General features: G+C 34.5%; 1 protein-coding gene across 3 annotated transcripts in view; it reads right to left on the bottom strand.

Annotated features, from left to right (window-relative positions):
- Nucleotides 1-20,365, bottom strand: part of Mtdh (metadherin) — a 64,333-nt gene that overhangs the window by 11,502 nt on the left and 32,466 nt on the right. The window contains exons 5-9 of one of the 3 annotated variants that reach the window (XM_046464665.2): nt 19,332-19,397; nt 17,886-18,122; nt 15,185-15,274; nt 12,494-12,592; nt 6,000-6,121 (exon numbers count right to left, since the gene is read on the bottom strand). In XM_046464665.2, coding sequence (XP_046320621.1) covers nt 6,000-6,121; nt 12,494-12,592; nt 15,185-15,274; nt 17,886-18,122; nt 19,332-19,397 — 614 coding nt within the window. The remainder of the gene's footprint in view (nt 1-5,999; nt 6,122-12,493; nt 12,593-15,184; nt 15,275-17,885; nt 18,123-19,331; nt 19,398-20,365) is intronic. The other 2 variants (XM_046464666.2, XM_046464667.2) reach the window with 2 other exon arrangements.

The following is a 20,365-nucleotide window of genomic DNA, read 5'->3' as shown; positions in this document are numbered from 1 at the left end:
AGAAAGAAAAAACAACAAAGTAAAACAGTAGTAAAGAAAAACCAATTCAAAGAGAAAATATGCAAAATTATGAATATATAATTCATCAAAGAATAATAAAGAAGCACACGAAAAAAATGTTCAACATTAGTTAAAAGGAGATGCAAATTAAAACCACATTTTGATAGTCAGCCATCAGAATGGCCAAAATAAAAAATAGTGGCAACTGCAAATACTGGTGAGGATGCAGAAAAACAAGATCACACAAACACAGTCCATGGGAATGTAGTGATACAGCCATCACAGACAACAGCTGGAAAGTTTCTTAACATAATAATAAATATGTATCTACAAAACACTAGTGATTACACTCCTGGTTATTCATCCCAGAGAAATGAAAACTTATATTCACACAAAAACCCTTGAACTGTGTGTTTAGCAGCTTTAGTCATAACACCCTGAAAATGCTTTTCAATAAGAGGATGGCTAAATTAACCGAGGTATGTTCAGATCATGGCTTATCACTCAGCAGTAAAATGGTACAAATTGCTGATACATACAACAAACTGGACGAATCTCCAGAGAATTCTGCTGGGCGGAAAATATGAACAGACAAACAAGAAATCCAAAATTCAATACCAAAAGGCCACATACTATATAATTCCATTAATATAACATTTTTTGTTTTTTGGGTATTAGGGACTGAACTCAGGGGCACTTGACCATTGAGCCACAACCCCAACTCTATTTTGTATTTTATTTAGAGACGGAGTCTCACTGAATTGCTTAGCCCCTCAATTTTGCTGAGGCTGGCTTTGAACTTGGGATCCTCTTGCCTCAGCCTCCTGCATGCGCTGCTGCTCCTGCCTTGTTTGTTTTTCTTAAAATGGGTTTTCATTATGTTGACCAGGCTGGCCTTGAACTTCTGGACTCAAGCAGTCATCCTGCATCAGTCAGAATAGCTGGGATTCAGGCATGTGGCACCACACCAGGGTAATTTAAGATTCTTGAAATGACAAAATTATAGAGATGGAGAAAGGACTATGGGGGAAAAGGATCAGAAGAAAAGTGAGGGGGGACTATATATAAGGTTAATATGAGGAACCCTAACATGGTGGTGGAAGAAAATGTTCTGTATCTTTTTTTTTTTTAATATTTATTTTTTAGTTTTCGGCAGACACAACATCTTTGTATGTGGTGCTGAGGATCGAACCCGGGCCGCACGCATGGCAGGCGAGCGCGCTACTGCTTGAGCCACATCCCCAGCCCCAATGTTCTGTATCTTGACTGTATTAATGTCAATATCCTGGCTACAATGCTGTACTACAGTGTTTATAAAGATGTTACTGCCGATGAAAACTGGGTAAAGGGTACAGAAGACTGCTCAGCATCATTATTTGTTCCTCTGTTTTTTTTTTTTTTAATTTTTAAAACTTTTTTTTAACTTGTTTATAGACCTTTATTTATTAATTTATACATGGTGCTGAGAATCAAACCCAGTGCCTCACACATGCCAGGCAAGTACACTACTGCTGAGCCCCAGCCCCAGACTTCTTCTGTGTTTTTCTTTAAAAATACTTTTAAAAAATGTTATGACTCTATACGAATGCATGTGACTCTATGTCTCAAAAATAAAAGGCTTAATTAGAAAAATTAAATTCGGGAAAAAATGTCATTGAAAAGAACATTCTGCATGCCAAAATATCTATTGAATCAGAATTGCTAAATTAGTATTGACATGTACCACAGAGGTGAACTTTCCATGGAAAATGTTTCTTGCTTATTCTCACAGATGACAACCTAGGTTTCTATATTATCCTTATAGCAAGAGATGATCTGGGTAACTGCAATTTTTCTGCTCAGCATCATAGTCACTAGTATGATTTTGGTGATGTCATAAACCAAACAGCTTTTAGAAATTACTAACAGATGGAAAAACAAAGTAACAAAGATGACTAACCAATTTTTAGTTCAAGTTAATTGCCAATTGTGAGGAAACTTCTATAGAGGTTATAACACAGAAAGCATTTCATAAGCTTGAAAGGATTAAAACGCCACTGCACACGCCTATGATCTCAGCAACTCAGGAGCCTAAGGCAGGAGGATACCAAGTTTGAGGCCAGCCTGGATAACTCTTCCTAAGGGCTGGAGGTATATATAGTTCAGTAGCAATGCTTTCCTGGGTTCATCCCCAGTACTGCAAAAAAAAACCTAACAACAAAAAAACCCTCACATGAATCCATGCATACTATGAAGGATATTCAGGTCACAAGAACTGTCTTCAGTTTGTTTCTCAGACCATTATAATCAATTTCTTTCTTTCTTTCTTTTAAAAATATTTTTTAGTTGTAGATGGACACAATATATTTATTTATTTTTATGTGGTGCTGAGGATCAAACCCAGTGCCTCACAAGTGCAAGACAAGTGCTCTACAATAGAGCTACAGTCCCAGCCCTATCTATGATCCATTTCTTACAAATATGAAATGTAAGTTCCCTAAGACAAAAGGCTTGTTTTGTTAATGAGAAGGCCAAAATCAACTCTGTATCATCTTTTAACCCATAACAGAGTTGACTTTACAAATAAAAAAATTTTTTTTTCTTTTTTTAATTATAGTTAGACACAATACCTTTATTTTATTTATTTTTATGTGGTGCTGAGGATCAAACCCAGTGCCTTGCATGTGCTAGGCAAGCGCTCTACCACTAAGTCACAACCCCAGTCCCCACTTTACAAATTTTTGACTGTAAAAAGAAGAGAGGCTGGGGTTGTAAATCAGTGGTAGAGTGCTTGCCTAGCACATGTGAGGCGCTGGGTTCGATCCTTAGCACCACATAAAACTAAATTAAGGTATTGTGTCCAACCACACACAACTAAAAAATAAACGTTAAAAAAAAAAAAAAAAAAAAGAAGAGAAAAGAAAATAAAAGAAAAAAGATGCCGGGCCAGGCGCGGTAGCACATGCCTATAAACCCAGAGGTTCGGGAGGCTGAGACGAGAAGATCATGAGTTCAAAACCAGCCTGAGCAACAGTGAGGTGCTAAGCAACTTAGTGAGACCTTGTCTCTGAATAAAATACAAAATAGGGCTGGGGATGTGGTTAAGTGATTTGAGTGTCCCTGAAGTCTATCTGGTACCCCCCCCAAAAAAACAAGAGGATGCTGGACATGGTGGTATATACCTGTAATCCCAGCTATTTGGGAGGCTGAGGCAGGAGGATCACAAGTTTGAGGCTGGCCTAGGCAACTTAGCAAGACCCTGTCTCAAAATTTAAAAATATCTTTAAAAATTTATATGAATTTTATTTAAATCTATATCTAAAAGGGGTAGGGATGTAGCTCAGTGGCAGAACTTTCCCAGTTTGCACAATGGCTTGGGTTCAATCCCTGATAGCATAACATTATGATAAATCTTAAAATCTTTTACAACTCTGGCTGATCCTGTTCTCACTTTGGTAACAATGATTTCAACTTCTTGTGTGTCCATCCAATCGATTTGTTTTTTTAAGTTGTAGATGGACACAATAAAGTTATTTTATTTATTTATTTTTATGTGATGCTGAGGATTGAATCCAGTACTTCACACATGCTAGGCAAGCACTCTACCACTGAGCGACAACCCCAGCCCCATCCAAACAATTTTTCTATAAATTATGTGTATTCACACATAAAAATTTTACATAAGTGGTATTACTGTATCTTTCAGTAATTTGCATATTGTTCAGTATGTTTTTTTTTGATGGGGGGTACTAGGGATTGAACTCAGGGCACTCAACCACTGAGCTGCATCCCTAGCCCTATTTTTGAATTTTATTTAGAGAAAGGATCTCACTGAGTTGCTTAATGCCTCGCTTCTGCTGAGGCTGGCTTTGAACTCGTGAGCCTCCTGCCTCAGTGTCCCAAACCATTGGGATTACAGGCATGCGCCACTGTGCCTGGCTTCAGTATGTCTTTGAGATTGTGTTCATACTGCTATTAATGCAATTTTAAAAAAGAAAATTTTTTTTGTTTTAATTGTTTTAGTTGGACACAATACCTTTATTTTTTATTTTTATGTGGTGCTAAGGATAGAACCCAGTGCCCTGCATGTGCTAGGCGAGTGCTGTACCGCTGAACCACAACCTCAGCCCCTAGTGTTGCTTTAATCTATTTATTTTAAATTTCTCTTTAATATGCCATTGGATGAACATACTAATTTTATTTACCCACTCTCCAATGAGGGGCTTTTAGATGGCATCCTGTTTGCTTAGAAATATAAAGACAATCTGTAAATAGATTCAGGAAAAGAACTGTTATGATGTGTGATAAAGTCACTACTCCTTGATTTTGCCAAATTCTAGTGATTAAGTACAGGGAAGTCCAGTTGGAGAAATACAGACTTTTGGTTATATACTCACTAAACATTCAACAAATACTGGAATGATTTCTGTGCGGAAAGGTAGTGTACAAGGAAGCTTTTGCAGACCTAGTCTAAATCTCATTTTTTTCCACCTCATATTTCATATTGCTTACTAATTTTACATGTATTATAACTTGCCAACTCCTACCTATCATTAGTACCTCTCCCTTTCTCTGGTCACTGAAGCTGAGTGGTAGTCTACCTTATTAAAAGCCAATCCATTCACTTGTGCCCATGGCTTCCCCATCCCCTACTGCCTCTTCTAGATACTATTCTATTAGCCAAATATGATCTTTTATCTATGTTTAAGTTTTTACTTTATTCCAGATTCTTTCTCTTTTGTCTACAAAGCAGGAAGAGTTGGCAAACTACAAATTAATCCCAACACCAGCTTGACAAAGTTCACTTCCATATTTTATGGACGCTTACAGCATAGTTGAATGGCTGCAAAAGATCATATGGTTTCTTTTATAAAAAGTCTGCCCAACTTGCACTAAAGCTTTTTCTTATCATTAAAATACAAACAACCCTCTCCCCCACTACAAAATCCTGATACCACTATTACTGTCATCTACTACCTCTCTCCTCCATTCCGTTCCAAATTTATTTTTTAATTTTTGGGGTACTAGGAATGAAACCCAAGGATGCTTAACCACTGAACCACATTCTTAGCTCCCTTTTGTATTTTATTAGAGACAGGGTCTCACTGAATTGCTCAGGGCCTCAATAAATTGCTGAAGCTGGTTCTGAACTCATGATCCTCCTGCCTCAGGCTCTGGAGCCACTGGGATTACAGGTGTGCACAACTGTGTTGGGCTCCACACCTATTTAAAAAAAATTGTTAGTACTACTTTCTATCCTTTAATCACTTCATATTCTAAAATATGGCTTCTATTTCAAGATTTATTTTCTCTTTTTTTTTTTTGGTGGGGGGGGGGGGATCGTGGGACTGAATCCAGGGTCTCATGCATGCTAAATACCACTGCATTACACTCTAATCTACTATTCCAAGATTTGTAATGATGTTGCTGTAAATTACCAGGAAGGAAATCCAGTCATTTTTAAGTTCTAATGTTACCTGCTCCTTGTTATTTCTGATGTTATCACTGTCTCTCTCTCTCTCTTTTTTATTTTTGGTACTGGAGATTAGCATGTTTAACCACTGAGCCACATCTCCCAATCCCTTTTTTATTTTTTTGGTACCAGGGATTAAACTCAGGGGCACTCAACCACTAAGCCACATCCCTAGCTCTATTTTGTATTTTATTTAAAGACAGGGTCTCACTGAGTTGCTTGGCATCTTATTTTTTCACTGAGACTGGCTTTGAACTTGCGATCCTCCTGCCTCAGCCACCGAGGCGCTGGAATTATATATAGGTGTGCATCACTGTGCCTGGCCCAAATCTTTTTATTTTGAGACAGTGCTTTACTAATTTGCTAAGGCTGGCTTTGAACCTGTGATCCTCCTGTCTCAGCCTCTTGATTCATGGGATTATAGGCATATACTAACATACCCAGCACTGCCTCCTTAATACTTTCAACTGCCTGAGCCTCTGTAACCTAGAACTCTCTACCCTTAGTCTCTTTCATTAACAAACACCCACTTATCCCTTATACTCACCTTTTGATCATCAGGGATTGGTTCCTGGGACTTCAGAAGTGAAGCTCTTTCATCTACCCAGTTCCCCCACTCTTCTGCTGGTGCATTCCAATCAGAACTGGGATCAGCAGAAGACAGACCATCTAAAATTAACAGTGTAAATTAGCTATCATTTCTGCCATAAACTAAAATGAAAAAACTAAAAATTCCTTATGTTGAACTAAACTGTAATTTTAAATTATTGTTCTTCTTTTTCCTCAAGCACATTTTAAGAGCTAGAAAAAATAGTAGCATAATGGCAACAAACTTTATCCAAATTTTGCTAGGTATATGGTTAAGTGGTATTTCTAAGAGAACAGAAAACTTATTAACCATTTAATTTTATCCTCCTTACTTCCTTTATCAGTCTCCTGAATTTATACTTCCTCCTATCTTTACCTCAGTCTAGGATTTGGTTGGATTTTTTTTGCTCTGATAATCATATTTTTTAACTGATTTATTTTCTATGGTACAGAATTAACTTTTAACACCAGTATCAAAATTATACCCCCCCCCATTCTTGTGTACCTTTCAAAACGACGTTCTCCAAATCACCAAGTTATGTACTTCTCTCTTTTTCTGGTACTGGGGATTGAACTCAGGGGCACTTGACCACCGAGCCACATCTCCAGTCCTATTTTGTATTTTATTTAGAGACAGAGTCTCACTGAGTTACTTAGCGCCTCACCATTGCTGTGTCTGGCTTTGAACTTGCAATTCTCTTGCCTCAGTCTCCCGAGCCGCTGGGATTACAGGCATGCGCCACCATGCCCAGCCTTCTTCTCTTTTAATACTTGGTAATCTGTGTACTTTACAGATTCTTCAATGCTTCCTAGCCTGATGATTCACATAGATGTTTGAGGCACTTTCAGGGCTTTAATCATCCTAGTCTCGCAAGTTATTTTTATTCTAGATTTCTAAATTCTTTTCTTTCACTCTAGGTGGCACCAAATTTTTGCTGTGTGTGTGTGTGTGTGTGTTTGTGTTGGGAACGACTGGGAACTGAACCCAGGGTCTACCACAGAGCTACACCCATAACTCTTTCGAGAGATGGTTTTGGTTTTGCTAAGTTGCCCAGACCTACATTGAACTCAAGATCCTTCTTGTCTCATACTCCTGAGTAGTTGGGACTACAGGTATGTGCTACTGTGCACAGCTGGATTTTTACTATATTTATTTTGCAGTGCTGGTGATTGATCCCAGGAACTCCTGCATTCTAAACAAGGGCTCTACCACTGAATTACAGCCCAGGGCTGAATTTTACTTTCTTTAGGAAGTTCACTGGCTTATTGAAAATGGGGAAACCATTTTTTGATTTTTCCCTGAAACTAAGCAGGTCTCAAAGATAAATTTTTCCTCCTTTCTCTGCACATCATTATATTCTCATATACATTCCCGTAATATGTACTTACAGTCAGGTTTTAAGATAGAATAATAGACTTTAATTACAAATGGTCAATAAGTTGTCCTAACATTGCTTAAATTTAAAAAATTCAAGCCTTTCCCACTTCTTTTTATCAAGTACTAATTTCTTTCATATGCACTTGGGTCTGTTCCTGAAATTTCTATTTCACTGACCTATTCCTAGGATACGGCCATATATAACTTTGTAATACATTTTAGCATCTGGAAGGACAAATGTGCTTATGTTACTTTTATTATTATTTTACTATTCTTATTTTTCTAGATGAATTCTATTAAATATTTTGTTGAAAAACAGATATGCTTTGAAAGACCATATAATAATCTGAGAAAGTGCTCACAGAAAAACAAAAAAAGATAGACAAAACTGTTTGCTCAATATGATCCCAAAATTTGTGTGAGGAAGAGGCAGAAGAAAAACACAATAATAAATATATATTAATAGTGGAATTACATCTAATTCAACTCTCATTAAGCACTTACTATGTACCATAATTGGAAGTTCGAGAGACACAAAAATGAGTGAGAGAGAAATCCCTGTCCACATGTAGGTCACAGTCTGTCTATTCAGGGATGGAGCATAACAGACAAATGTAAGCATAACAGACAATTAAGAACAGAGCAATAGATCCATTAGGGGGCTATGGAAACAGAGAAGGGAAGCAAATCCCATATAGGATAGGAAGAGACAGAGATTCAAGCAAAATTTATAGTCTAGTGGAGGAAAAACATAAAAAAGTGTGAAATGTAAACAAAAAAGGAAGTTTCTTCCTATATTTCTAAATTCATTAACATAAGGGGTATTCTAGAGTCAGTATTACACAGTATTAACATAGAGGTTAAGAACCTGAGTTTTCTTTTTTCTTTTCACCTTTTTTAGTTGTAGTTGGACACAATACCTTTACTTTATTTATTTATTTATTTTTATGTGGTGCTGAGGATCAAACCCAGGGCCTCGCACATGCCAGGCGAGTGCTCTGTCACTGAGCCACAACCCCAGCTCAAGAACGTGGGTCTTACAGTCAAGCAGATCTACATTTGAATACTTTTTTTTACCACTTAATAACAATATGATTTTGTTCAAGTTTTTTAATCATAATGGGCTATAAATCAATTTTAAGGAGTACTGATAGGATTATATAAGATACATGTAAGGCAGTTCACAGCAATGCAGTAAGTGCTCAATAAATGGTAGCTATTGTTTTTACTATCACCAATGACATTAAAGCCATTTCTAAGCTATCAGTATATATAACTAAGACTTGATGTCTCACAATCCTAATATCTTAGTAAAATATACTTGATGTGTCTTTTTTTGGGGGAAAGGGGTACTGGGGATTGAACCCAGGGTGTTTTACCACTGAGCTACACTCCCAGCCCTTTTTATTTTTTAAAATTTTGAGATAGGATCTTGCTGAGTTCTTGAGGCTATCCTCAAACTTGAAAATCCTCCTGCCTCAGCCTCCCAAGTTGCTGGAATTACAAGTATGCACCACCACACCTGGCAATATCTTAAATGTAGAACAATTTTTATAAGCATAACGGGATCTAGTAGATGTCAAGAACTAATTGCCCATCTTACCCAAGCATTCATTAACCATAGTGTTCAGAGATTCAGAGCTGCCAATGGATTTACTTGAACCAAACAATTAAACTTCATAGATAAGAAACCCAGATTCAGAAAATTGTTGTCTATTAGCCTTACCTCTAAGACTGATTGCCAGAAAAGAAATAATCAAGTATAAAAAAGTTTAAAAAGTTGAATGAATCATATACTAACATATGACCTACTTTCTTGATAAATATTGTAGGGGGATGGGGGTGAGGGATAAACATCTATTATAGTACTTAGGGAAAAGTTTTTTGTTTTTTTTTTTTTTTTTGTACTAGGGGGCACTCAACCACTGAGCCACATCCACAGCCCTGTTTTGTATTTTATTTAGAGACAGAGGCTCACTGAGTTGCTTAGTGCTTCACAATTGCTGAGGGTGACTTTGTTTGGATAACAACTGTAGCAGGTAGACATGAAGTCTGGGTAACAACTGTAGCCCATGGAATGACTTCCATATAAGATTATTAACAGAAACATAACATAGTCCCAGATTGTTTTTTCTTTACTGGGATCAAATAAAACTACTTTAAAACAATAGCTCAATCACCTAAACCTAAAAATTATTACCAGGAAACTTGGTAATAATTTTTATTATTCCTGGGCCTAATGAGCTAATAAACTTTTTGGACATAGTTCCCTTGAAAATGATTGATAGAAATTATTCTATTTCTCATCTCAAAATTCTTCCAGTAGTCTTCCAATATCTTTTAAAAGAGACATGTTAGTATTTTTTTTTCCCTAAAAGGAAAAAGGAATTTGTTTATCCATTTAATTTGTTTGTAGACTAATACATTAGTTATCTCTTTGCCAGTTTCTATTTGGTTGCCAGCTATTTTTGCCAGAACTTAATTCAACATTAAGTTTAACAACTTTAGTAAAACAATTATGAAAACAATTTGAAAGACATTCTCCAGTGTTTTAACAGAAATATTGATTAATCCCCATAAGTGAACTACTAATTTTATCACCAGAATATCAACAGGAACAGCAGCACTAATTGAATACTGACTATGTATGTAGTAATACTCTAAGTGCTTTATACGTACTAATCTATTTAACCCCCAACAACACTGCAGGGGAGGAATGACTATCTTGACAGATGAGGAAACCAGGGCATTTTAGAATGATCATGCAACCTGTCTAAGAGCAAAGGCAAGAAACCTAAGATTCTTTTTTTTTTTTTTTAGAGAGAGAATTTTTAATATTTATTTTTTAGTTTTTGGCGGACACAACATCTCTGTTTGTATGTGGTGCTGAGGATCGAACCCGAGCCTCACACATGCCAGGCGAGCGCGCTACCGCTTGAGCCACATCCCCAGCCCCAAGAAACCTAAGATTCGAACCTAGGTAGTATGTTTCCAAACCTTAACCCTCAACATGATATAGCTAATTCATTTACTCCTGGGCTTTGTGTCACCAAAACAAAATCCTAGAAAACATTTGCTTTGTGGATTGTGGATTAATCTCAAATTACTAAATCACATTGTATAAATTCTGAAATATCAAATCCACTGGGCATCAAAAAACAAAAAAACAAAAAACACCACACTAAAGATACTGACACAAAAAAATAAAATTCAGAGAAAATGAGGTTAAAGAAAAATTTTGGATTTAAAAGACTACTACAAACTTGAAGAACACCATCTTCCTCAAGTACAAAATTGCTGTGATACATGTTTTTAAAAATCTTTCATTTTAGCAGCCAATTACGTTTTTTTCATATTTGAAGACTCCTAATAGAGATAAGATAAAAGTGAAGCTAGTCTGCAGCAGGGAAGCCTGGAACCCTGTTTGCTCAATTTTCCTCAGTGTCAACCTCAGCACCTCAAGATGGCTTACTGCCAATTTCCTATAGTCACTCCTTAATTCTGCTCTGCAAATAGCTGAAAATTCTTCCTAAAGCACAGATAGGACTATTTTTCCCCAAAACAAGTGCTTTCACATTCTTATAATATCTTAAAATCAGATGAGACTTTATTTGCTCCATTTTATAGCTTAATTAACCTAGATTCCAAGATAAGTCATTGTACTATATTACATTTATCTTAGAAATTAAACAAAAGTGGCTAGGCAATCAACTTTTTAAAAACATATATAATTGCTTCAATACCAGAAAAAGTGATTACTATGAGATACTATATTTTAAAGTCAGGACTAAAATTCAGCTCTACCATTTAAACTAGTACTCCAAACCCCAGTTCCCTAATTTTCATAGGCAAATCAAGTCGTTTCAAAATATGGCCCTCCCTTGTCTACTTTTTCAACTTCTTCTGCCCTAATCTGTAATTGTGCTTCAACTACTGTGTTGCAAACTTACTTCTCTGATTACTGTCATCTCCAAGACTATCAAGTTTGCATACTACCCTCTGCCATTTAACTAGCTAGCTGTCCTGGTAAAAGTTAGATAACTTTTCTTTGCCTCAGTTTCTTCAACCAGAAAGTGGAGGGGGAAAGAATCTTTCTTTATATAATAAGACTTAGACTAGTGCTTGGTACATAGTTCAGTGTTTTCTTTTATCATCATTATCAACACTACTAAAATACCTATGTATACCATACTATAATAGGTACTGAGTATATAAAAGTATATAAAACCCTCCTTCAGAGGGTTTAAACCCTACTTGGAAACAAAACAAAACAAAACATAAAATATATTTTTTTTAACATGCTAAAGAAAATATAAAATCCCACAGGGTAGAATATAATTGCTTACCCCCCCCCCCAAAAAAAAAAAGTAAAAAGGAAAGATATAAAAATTCAGAAAAATGAGTCAAGTTCTGCAATTTGGGGTTATGAAGCAAAAATAATATCAGATACTTTTATTTTTAAATGAAAATGGTATGGGCTTTCTGAGCATGAAGACTGTATCCTCTTTCCCTTCTAATTTTTATCCTCTTTGTTGTTTTTTTGAGAAAGGATTTCACTGTTACCCAGGCTGGCCCTAAACTTGTCTCATCCTGCTTTAGCCTCCTGGAATAGGTGGAATTAAAGGTATATGGCACTACACCTGGTTTCTCCCCATCTTTTAAAAATGATTTTTACCTTTAGCCTTCCCTATGTTCCTACTGGAAATTATGCTAAGAAAGTGGTTTTCTACCAGCACAAAAATTCAAAGCCATTTCTGTATATTCTATTCCCTCTTATAACTAGAAGAAACAGAAAATTTATTTAAAACAAAAATTCTAAACTAGAAGTACTATTAAGCAACTACAAAAAAACTTTAAATACTGCCTCAATCATTATGAAAACTCAGTTTTTAACTACATGCATTCAATAAGCAGCTTTCAAGTAATACATTTGATATTGTACTATATTAATATGACCTTTAAAGATGAGAAGATTTAAATTAAATAATAAAGCATGAATTCAGGGTGCTATAAAGAAAATTCTAACAAAACAAAACAAAACAAAACAAAAACTGATAATTTTTAAAAGGACATACTTAACCCAGACCATTCATCATCGATATAGGGTTGATTACGGCTAACATCCCACTGATAATCAGAAGTGGTAGACTGAGAAATTGGCTCAGCAGTAGACCCTTAAATGAAAAACGAATGCAATAAAATTAAAAATGGAATTTCCTAATGATGTTTCATAACAATAGTTCTATTTTGCACATGGAGACTTTACTTTTTTGTTTCTCCTAAAAGGAAAAATTCAGACATTAGAAAAAGAGTTAAATTAAAAGAAAAAGTAGTATTGAGGGTATTTTAAATTAAACATGATAATCATTAAATCTAATTTAATTGATCAGACACACTTTCCCTATAATTCCAATCCATTAGATTTCACTTTTTTGTAATAGATCCTTCCAACTAGTTACCTACAAATTTCAAGAACCCAAAGAAAGTTGTTTTATTTTTCTTCTTAATGAAAAGTAATAAAACTCAAAGAAAATCTCTGGTTATTGATGATTTTGGCCCTAGATGTTTCAGGGTTTACTATATCCTTAGAACCCTGAAAAGCAGAACTAGAAAACGTCTTGAGTTACCTACAACTTTCTGGCCAAAAGAAAGTTAAAAGAAATAAATGATCTAGAAAGGTGAGACAGAGAAAGGCCAAAGAGACAAGAGGATTGTTGAAGGTTTGGAGAGTTAAGTTTAGGTGCCTTTAAAAGAACAGAATATTTTAAATTTTGTCTCGTTCTTCTGTTTTTGTTTTATGGGGAGTGGGGAAGGAATAGGTGGGATGACAGTACCATGTCACAGAGTACTTTTGGAACTCAATGAGAGTGCTGTGGTAGTCTAACATTTAGAACTTAACACAAAATTGTACATCTAATTTTGGGGGCATGTAAGTTTACAGATGCCAGGTCAAATTCCTTATTCTACGGCTACGAATTCATTTTGTAATGTTTGTTAACAGTGGTTCTCCACCATGTATATAAGCATGTATGTAGATACAAATAGATTCACTTTAGATTCAGAGCCAGTATCACAAAGAAATGGTTAAAAAGGAGAGATTTCTAATAGTATAAAAGACTATACAATCATTTCCTCCCCTCAGAGTCCTAATTTATAACTTTTCACTTGGTTACAGATAATCTTACTAGCATTCCACTAACATGACAACTGCTTGATACATACTCAAAATAGTTAGATTTGATTTCCCTCATCAAATGAGGGAAACAATTAACTTGCACCTAAAGATCTACAAGGTGGTCTATGAGATCAAGGTTTGGCAGTTTGAGACCCATGGGCCAATTCATCCATCTTATTTTCACAAGGTCCATGAGTCAAAAATACTTTTTATATTTTTACATGGTTGGAAAAAACATACATAAAGAATATTATTTTGGAACCAGACACAATTATTTGTTTATGTATTGTTTCTGGCGGCTTTACTGTTACCATGGCAGACTTAAGTAGCTGCAACAAAAAACAAACAAACAAAAAAAAACTATAGCTCATAAAGCCTAAAATATTTGCTATTTATTCCATTATATAAAAAGTTTGCTGACCCTTATTCTAGGCTACTGATTCTAGACATTGTGGAACTACACAATTAGTAAACTGGGTCCATGAATTCTGATGTGTATCGAGCACTGCAAAGAGTGTCTCCCACATTTATGTAATATTTGTTTAAAAAAAAAATTTTTAAATTATCTTAGTTGTTGATGTATCCTATATATAAATATAAATATAAATATATATATAGGGGCTGGGATGTGGCTCAAGCGGTAGCGCGCTCGCCTGGCATGCGTGCGGCCCGGGTTCGATCCTCAGCACCACATACAAACAAAGATGTTGTGTCCGCCAAATACTAAAAAATAAATATTGAAAAGTTCTCTCCCTCTCTACCTCTCTCTCACTCTCTCTTAAAAAAAATAAATAAAATAAAAAATTAAAAAAAAAAAAAAAAATATATATATATATTAATATATAGTGCTGAGGATCGAATTCAGTGCTTCACACATGCCAGGCAAGTGCTCTGCCACTGAGCCACAATCCCAGCTCCTGTTTTTTAAAAATTTTAATTGATACATTATACTTATACATAATAATGGGCTTTGTTACATATTTGTACATTCACATAATTTAGCCAATATGTAATATCTGTTAAATGTGTGTGGCTTCTAGGTGATTACTAAAAGGCATATCCACTTACGTTATGATCAATCAATAGTTTTTTAAATAGTATACATTCTAAAACAATAGATACTCAAAGTAAAATTATTACGAGGGGGTCTGCATAATCTGAAAGGTTTCCCTACCCATTCAAGATAAAGAAAAGGGAACAGAAACAAAACAAAACAAAAAAGCCAATATGCAACCACAAGTATACTAGAAATAGACTAGAAACTGAAAATCATGACCGTAACCTAAAGGAAGGCCTTCCACGAGTATTTGTCTGTGCACTAACACATTGTCAGTGCTGTCTGGCCACAGAATCTTCCTTATTCCCCTGCAGAAAGGAGCTAAGCCACTAGCACATAAAAGGATTTAGGTTTTTTTCTCTCCCCAACCCCACACCCTTTTAAAGATCTCTGACATTCTATTTATCTATTTTTTTAAATGTTGATAGCATTATGTTGATGCTGATTATTTTTTTAAATAACAAGTGCTAAAATTTATTTAAACAGAATTTGTTGTTGTTGTTGTTAACTAAATGAAAGACTGTTTTCACATACCAGAAACAGCAGAGTTAAGTGTGAGAGATGCAAAAGAAGCAGAATTCTGTTCAGAGGTATTCATTCCCCTATCCACACTAGACCAAGCAGCTGTTAAAATAAAGAACGTCACTTGGAACCTTCAATTTGCAAAGAAACTTGAAAGATATGTACAGATTCAAAACTATGATAACAATATTTAAAGATAACTGTAGAAATCACAACCAATAATACACCAATAGCTACTATTTACATCTGTCTATGGCTGAGTCCCATTCCACCAGCCATTTCTAATCCTTCTGGTAAACTCTCTAGGCAGTTAAATAATTTGCTGACAGTTAGGAAACAACTGAGCTACGACTGGAACTTAATTTCCAAAGCTTATGCTCTTTCCATTATATCGAATTATTTTATTATCTATCATAATTAAGCAACTACCTGGGTCACATACAGAACTTGGTATATGATATTCATTATAATCAATCCTCACAAGTATAACATGAGGTCCCATATAGGTGAAATAACTAATCTAATGTACATAAAAGCTAGAGTGGTTATTTCACACCTAATACATGTGACCAGACAGTCCCATGTTACTATACCATGCTATCTAATCAATATTTTAAAGACATTTCTTTCTCATACATGGGTATAGTCATGTACCACAAAAATGATACTTTCATCAACTGCAGACCATGTGTTCCCATAAGACAGTATCACCTACTGACATCATAGCCATCTTAATTTAAGTACATGTTATGATGTTCACATGATTATGAAATAATCTAAGAATGCATCTTTTGAATGTGTCCCCATTGTTATATGATATTTGACCATATTTTAAGGAGCATATATCTCCATGTGATCAGTCACATCTGTCTCCTTTCAGTGACCTACTGCAAACCTAATTTAATACAGTTCCTTTTCATTTTCAACAAGTCTGAATCCAACAAGGGAGGAACTCTAATTTACTGCTTTATTTTATCTGTAGCATCTCTAAGGAAGGACTAACATTTAATCTCTGTCTAATTATAATTAAAACATAAACTGCGTATCAGAAAAGGTCACAGTTCCCAACATTACATCATAAAACCTGACCATTTCTTTTTATTAAATATGAAAGGATGCTTTTAGCACAGAGATTTGTGCTAACGGGTAGGAATTTACAGAATGTCTTCTTGATATTTCTAGTTTTATGACATGGCAGGGAAGGAGAGGAAACAAGCATAAGAACAATACTAGTAAATGATCTATGAGTTTGTTTTGAAAACAGTGGTGGGAAAACTAATAGAAAAAGAAGAAATTTTTCTCCACTTACAAACTAAAAACTTTCTAGTGTCTATTGCTCCCCAGATTAAAAGAAACAAAGTATTAAATGCCTGCCATAAGAACAATAGGGGGAAAAAAGTATATTTAATGCACAAGAAATAATTTAATTCAAAAAAATAAAACACTAAGAGGCCATTAGACAAATGGCAGAGAACACAAACATAATTCACACACACACAAAAAAATAGAAATAGAAATGATCAAGAAAGTATGAGAAAAAAGTCAACCTCACTAGTGATTTTAAAAACGTTACAAAAACCATGTATGTATTTTTGCTTATCAAATAAGATTTAAAAATTAAAAAAAAACTCAACCTTGGTAAGTATATAATAAATGAGCACATATACTGATGCTGAAAGTATAAGGAGAAAAACTCTCTGAGAAAATACTTTGCTAACATATAATGTGGCATTATAAACATTCATATTCCCTTGAGCCCTAGTAATTCCCAGAAATCTATACTAAAGAAATGACCCTAAATCAAACATATTCAATGTAAAATCATATAAAACAGTTAAAAAAAGAAAAGAAAAATTATTTCTCCAATAATATGGGAATAGTTAACTATGGTATATTATGCTTACTACATAATACACCATAGGGTCATTAAATAAAAATACAAAGAGTAAGGGAAATGTTTGTTACAATGGTGAGATGAGGGCAAAAGGAACATAACAATGCTCGTTTGAGTCGAGTCATATCAAAAAAAGAAAAATTATACACTGGCAGGAATAATCCTTAAAAAATTAAAACAAAAACAAACAAACAAACAAATAAACAAAAAGCAAAAAAGTAACAGTGGTTATCATTGGGTGGTAAGACAATAGTGAACCTTTCCCTTTATCTTTATACAGTTTTCCATATTTAACATGGATTTCTTTTCTATACTACAAATACACACCTAAAAATTAAGTTGTTTTTAACTTAATGGCTCTTACAGAAATAAATTTCTCAAACTACTAGTCTTTATCAAAAAAATCTAGGGAAAAATTTATAAACAGGCATTCTTCAGATTATAAAATACTCAAAAATGGATGCTGTATGCTGTACTTCCACTTACTATTTTCACTAAGACTCAATAGAACTACTGAAATTAATTAAGTTTGCTTACACATTATATTTACCAAATCACAAACATACCAGTTATCTACATTGATAACCAAATACGATAATATTTCTGAAAGCACTATGTAACGAGTAAATAATAAATGCTGTATTCACTTTAGTTCCCACTTTGCTTCATGCAGATGATCTGAGATGAATTATTTCTATTATTTCTGTTTAGAAGGACTAATGTATCTATAGACAGACGTTTTCCTCTCTTCTGAAAAATTCAAAATATACCAGAGGTTAGCAATTTTAAATGAACATACATTTTTCTAATGGTTCTTACCAATGCCAGAAAATATTGAACGGTCACTCCAGCTCCTTCCCCAGTCTTTTCCATTTGCATTAGCATCACCAGTGTCTTGAGTCCAAGCAGATGGCTCTGTTTTCCTCTTGCCTGCAGAAGCAGGTGGAACAGAGTTCCACTTCTCCTCACCTGCACTGATCTGTGAGGAGTGTTTTACAGACTTTTCATTCCAGCCTCCTCCATTGATAGTAAGGTTTTCATTCAATCCTGAAGAAACTTAAAGAAAAGAAATAAAGATTAAAAATAAGTATGCAACTTCTTGTTTAAAAAATAAGTATTTTCAAATTTCTACAATTGTTTGGCTTATAATGACCATTCCTTTGTTTCTTCCTTTAAATAGCTTGAGCTTTAAAGATAAAAATCAATTATAAAGTGACATAGTCACCCCATACCTCTTTCAATGGCAGAATTACTGCCTCAAAGGAAGTACAACAAAGTGAACAGGAAAATGACATATATTCTAGTATACTCAAAATACTCACCCAACTCATATGAAGACTTCTCCCTAGTTAGATATTATTTCCTTAAACTATTCTATACATTATGTATAGGCAGCAATTCTAAAAACCCTGGCTTCACATTAAAATCAACTAATATTTTTCTTAAAAATAGGCTTTGGAGCTTCAGCCCAGACAAATTAAAAATCAGAATGTCTTGGGGTGAGGCCCAGGTATTTTAAGTATGCATGGAAACACAGGCGATTGTGAATATATAAGGACATGTTTCTTTTGATGTACATGTAAGTATGTGTACATGTTTTTTTTTTAAGCTTCCTAGATAACTGTAATATGTAGCCAAGATTGAGACTCATAGGCATGAAGGAAGGTGACAGTGATTAAGAACAAGCCTGAAATGAAAAAGGTGCTTTTTTCACTTATGAATTTATTATAACTTTTGTTTTCGCATCATGTATCACTCTACTTAATCCAATCATCACCATAAATGAGTAGATAAATGTATTTTATGTTTGTGATATTCTGAGTACCTTACAGTCCATTTACTGTGGTATATTAGATACTATCAAAGAGGTAGTTAAAAATAATAACTAAGGCTTTTTTTCTTAATATATGAGGTAAAGTTTTTATTTCACATGACTATATTATATTCACATTCAACAAAAATCCTTCTCTACTGGTTTAAGCAATGCAAGCAAGAAACAAAATTGCATATAAATGATTACTAAAAGAATGTTTCTATGTATGGGGACGTCAGAAAGCTAAAACATACCAAATGCTGTTAGAAGTGGGAGTAATTTTTCTTTTTATCTATTTTTCAAAATCTCTGGATTATGTTACTTTATTAATTAAAAAACCATTTTAAATCCTTTTATTTTCCTTCTGCATCACTTGTGTGAAGAAAAAAGACATGTACATAAGTTTCTATTTTGACGGGCCTTCAATTTAATTTACATGTAATTTCTCTCACCCTGAAGTGTAGAATCTCCTTTTCCAGACTTAAAGTTGCTAACTTGAACATTTAGATGAGAATCACCTGGTTGAAATAGAAATAAAATTTATTTAACACTAAAGGCCACTGTGCACGTTAAGTTAGGAGTAATATACAAATTAATTTTTACTTATTATCTATAATAAATTGTTTCTTCAAGTGCCAGATTCTTACACAGGAAAAAAGTAAATTTTACAACACATTTCACATGTTCATAAGTAACTGATTCTCTAATTACCATATCCTTAGTCAACTAAAATACCAATAAAGAAAATTATCCAAGCATAAATAGGGTTTGCTATTTTGCAATAGTAATCTAGATTATTTTAAGTAGCAACTGCAGAATTGGCCTTCAAAATTGGATTCAACTTTGCCACCTCTCAAATACCAGTTGCCTTTTCAACAATCCTAGAAACAAACACGTCAAGTTCTTAAGAAGAACTTTACCAGTATTTGGGACTAGAACTTAGGAAATAAGGCAAAAGGTGAGAATGCAAGTTTTAAAACAAAATTACAATTTCTCTGTCACTAAAAAGCATAATGATCATAACGTATCAAAACAAAAACAAAAATACAATCCAGCATGAAACGGAATTGTGTGAGAAAGGAAGGCACAAGTACAAGACAGTGAAAAGGGCTACCAACTGAATTACTAAAGCAGAGCTAACATGTGATAGTGAAAATGAGTAAGTAGAATTAAGTCACTGCTATATTGTGGCAATAAATTCCAACAAGTTACCAAGCAAAAAAGTAAAAAAGAGTAATAAGGCTAAGAAAGTGATCTGGAAACAACTGAGTGATGGTAAGATGAGAGGTCATTAACAAAAAGACAAGAGTGAGTTAAGTCAATGTTTTGAAGCAAATTGAACAGTATCACTTTGCAGACTGGCGTGTCTGGTGTAAAATGATGGCAATGTAAAGTGCTACCAAGAAGCCATCAATATTGACAGTTTGAACATCTGAAATACTTGGAAGATCATAAGCTTAATAACCTTTCAAGTTCTGCTTTACCA

This window comes from Marmota monax, unplaced genomic scaffold, assembly GCF_021218885.2.
Source record: "Marmota monax isolate L192 unplaced genomic scaffold, Marmota_monax_Labrador192_F-V1.1 WCK01_AAM20220418_F8-fsc00003, whole genome shotgun sequence".
In the NCBI taxonomy this organism is placed as follows: Eukaryota; Metazoa; Chordata; class Mammalia; order Rodentia; family Sciuridae; genus Marmota; species Marmota monax.
This window is presented reverse-complemented; position numbering and strand designations above follow the sequence as displayed.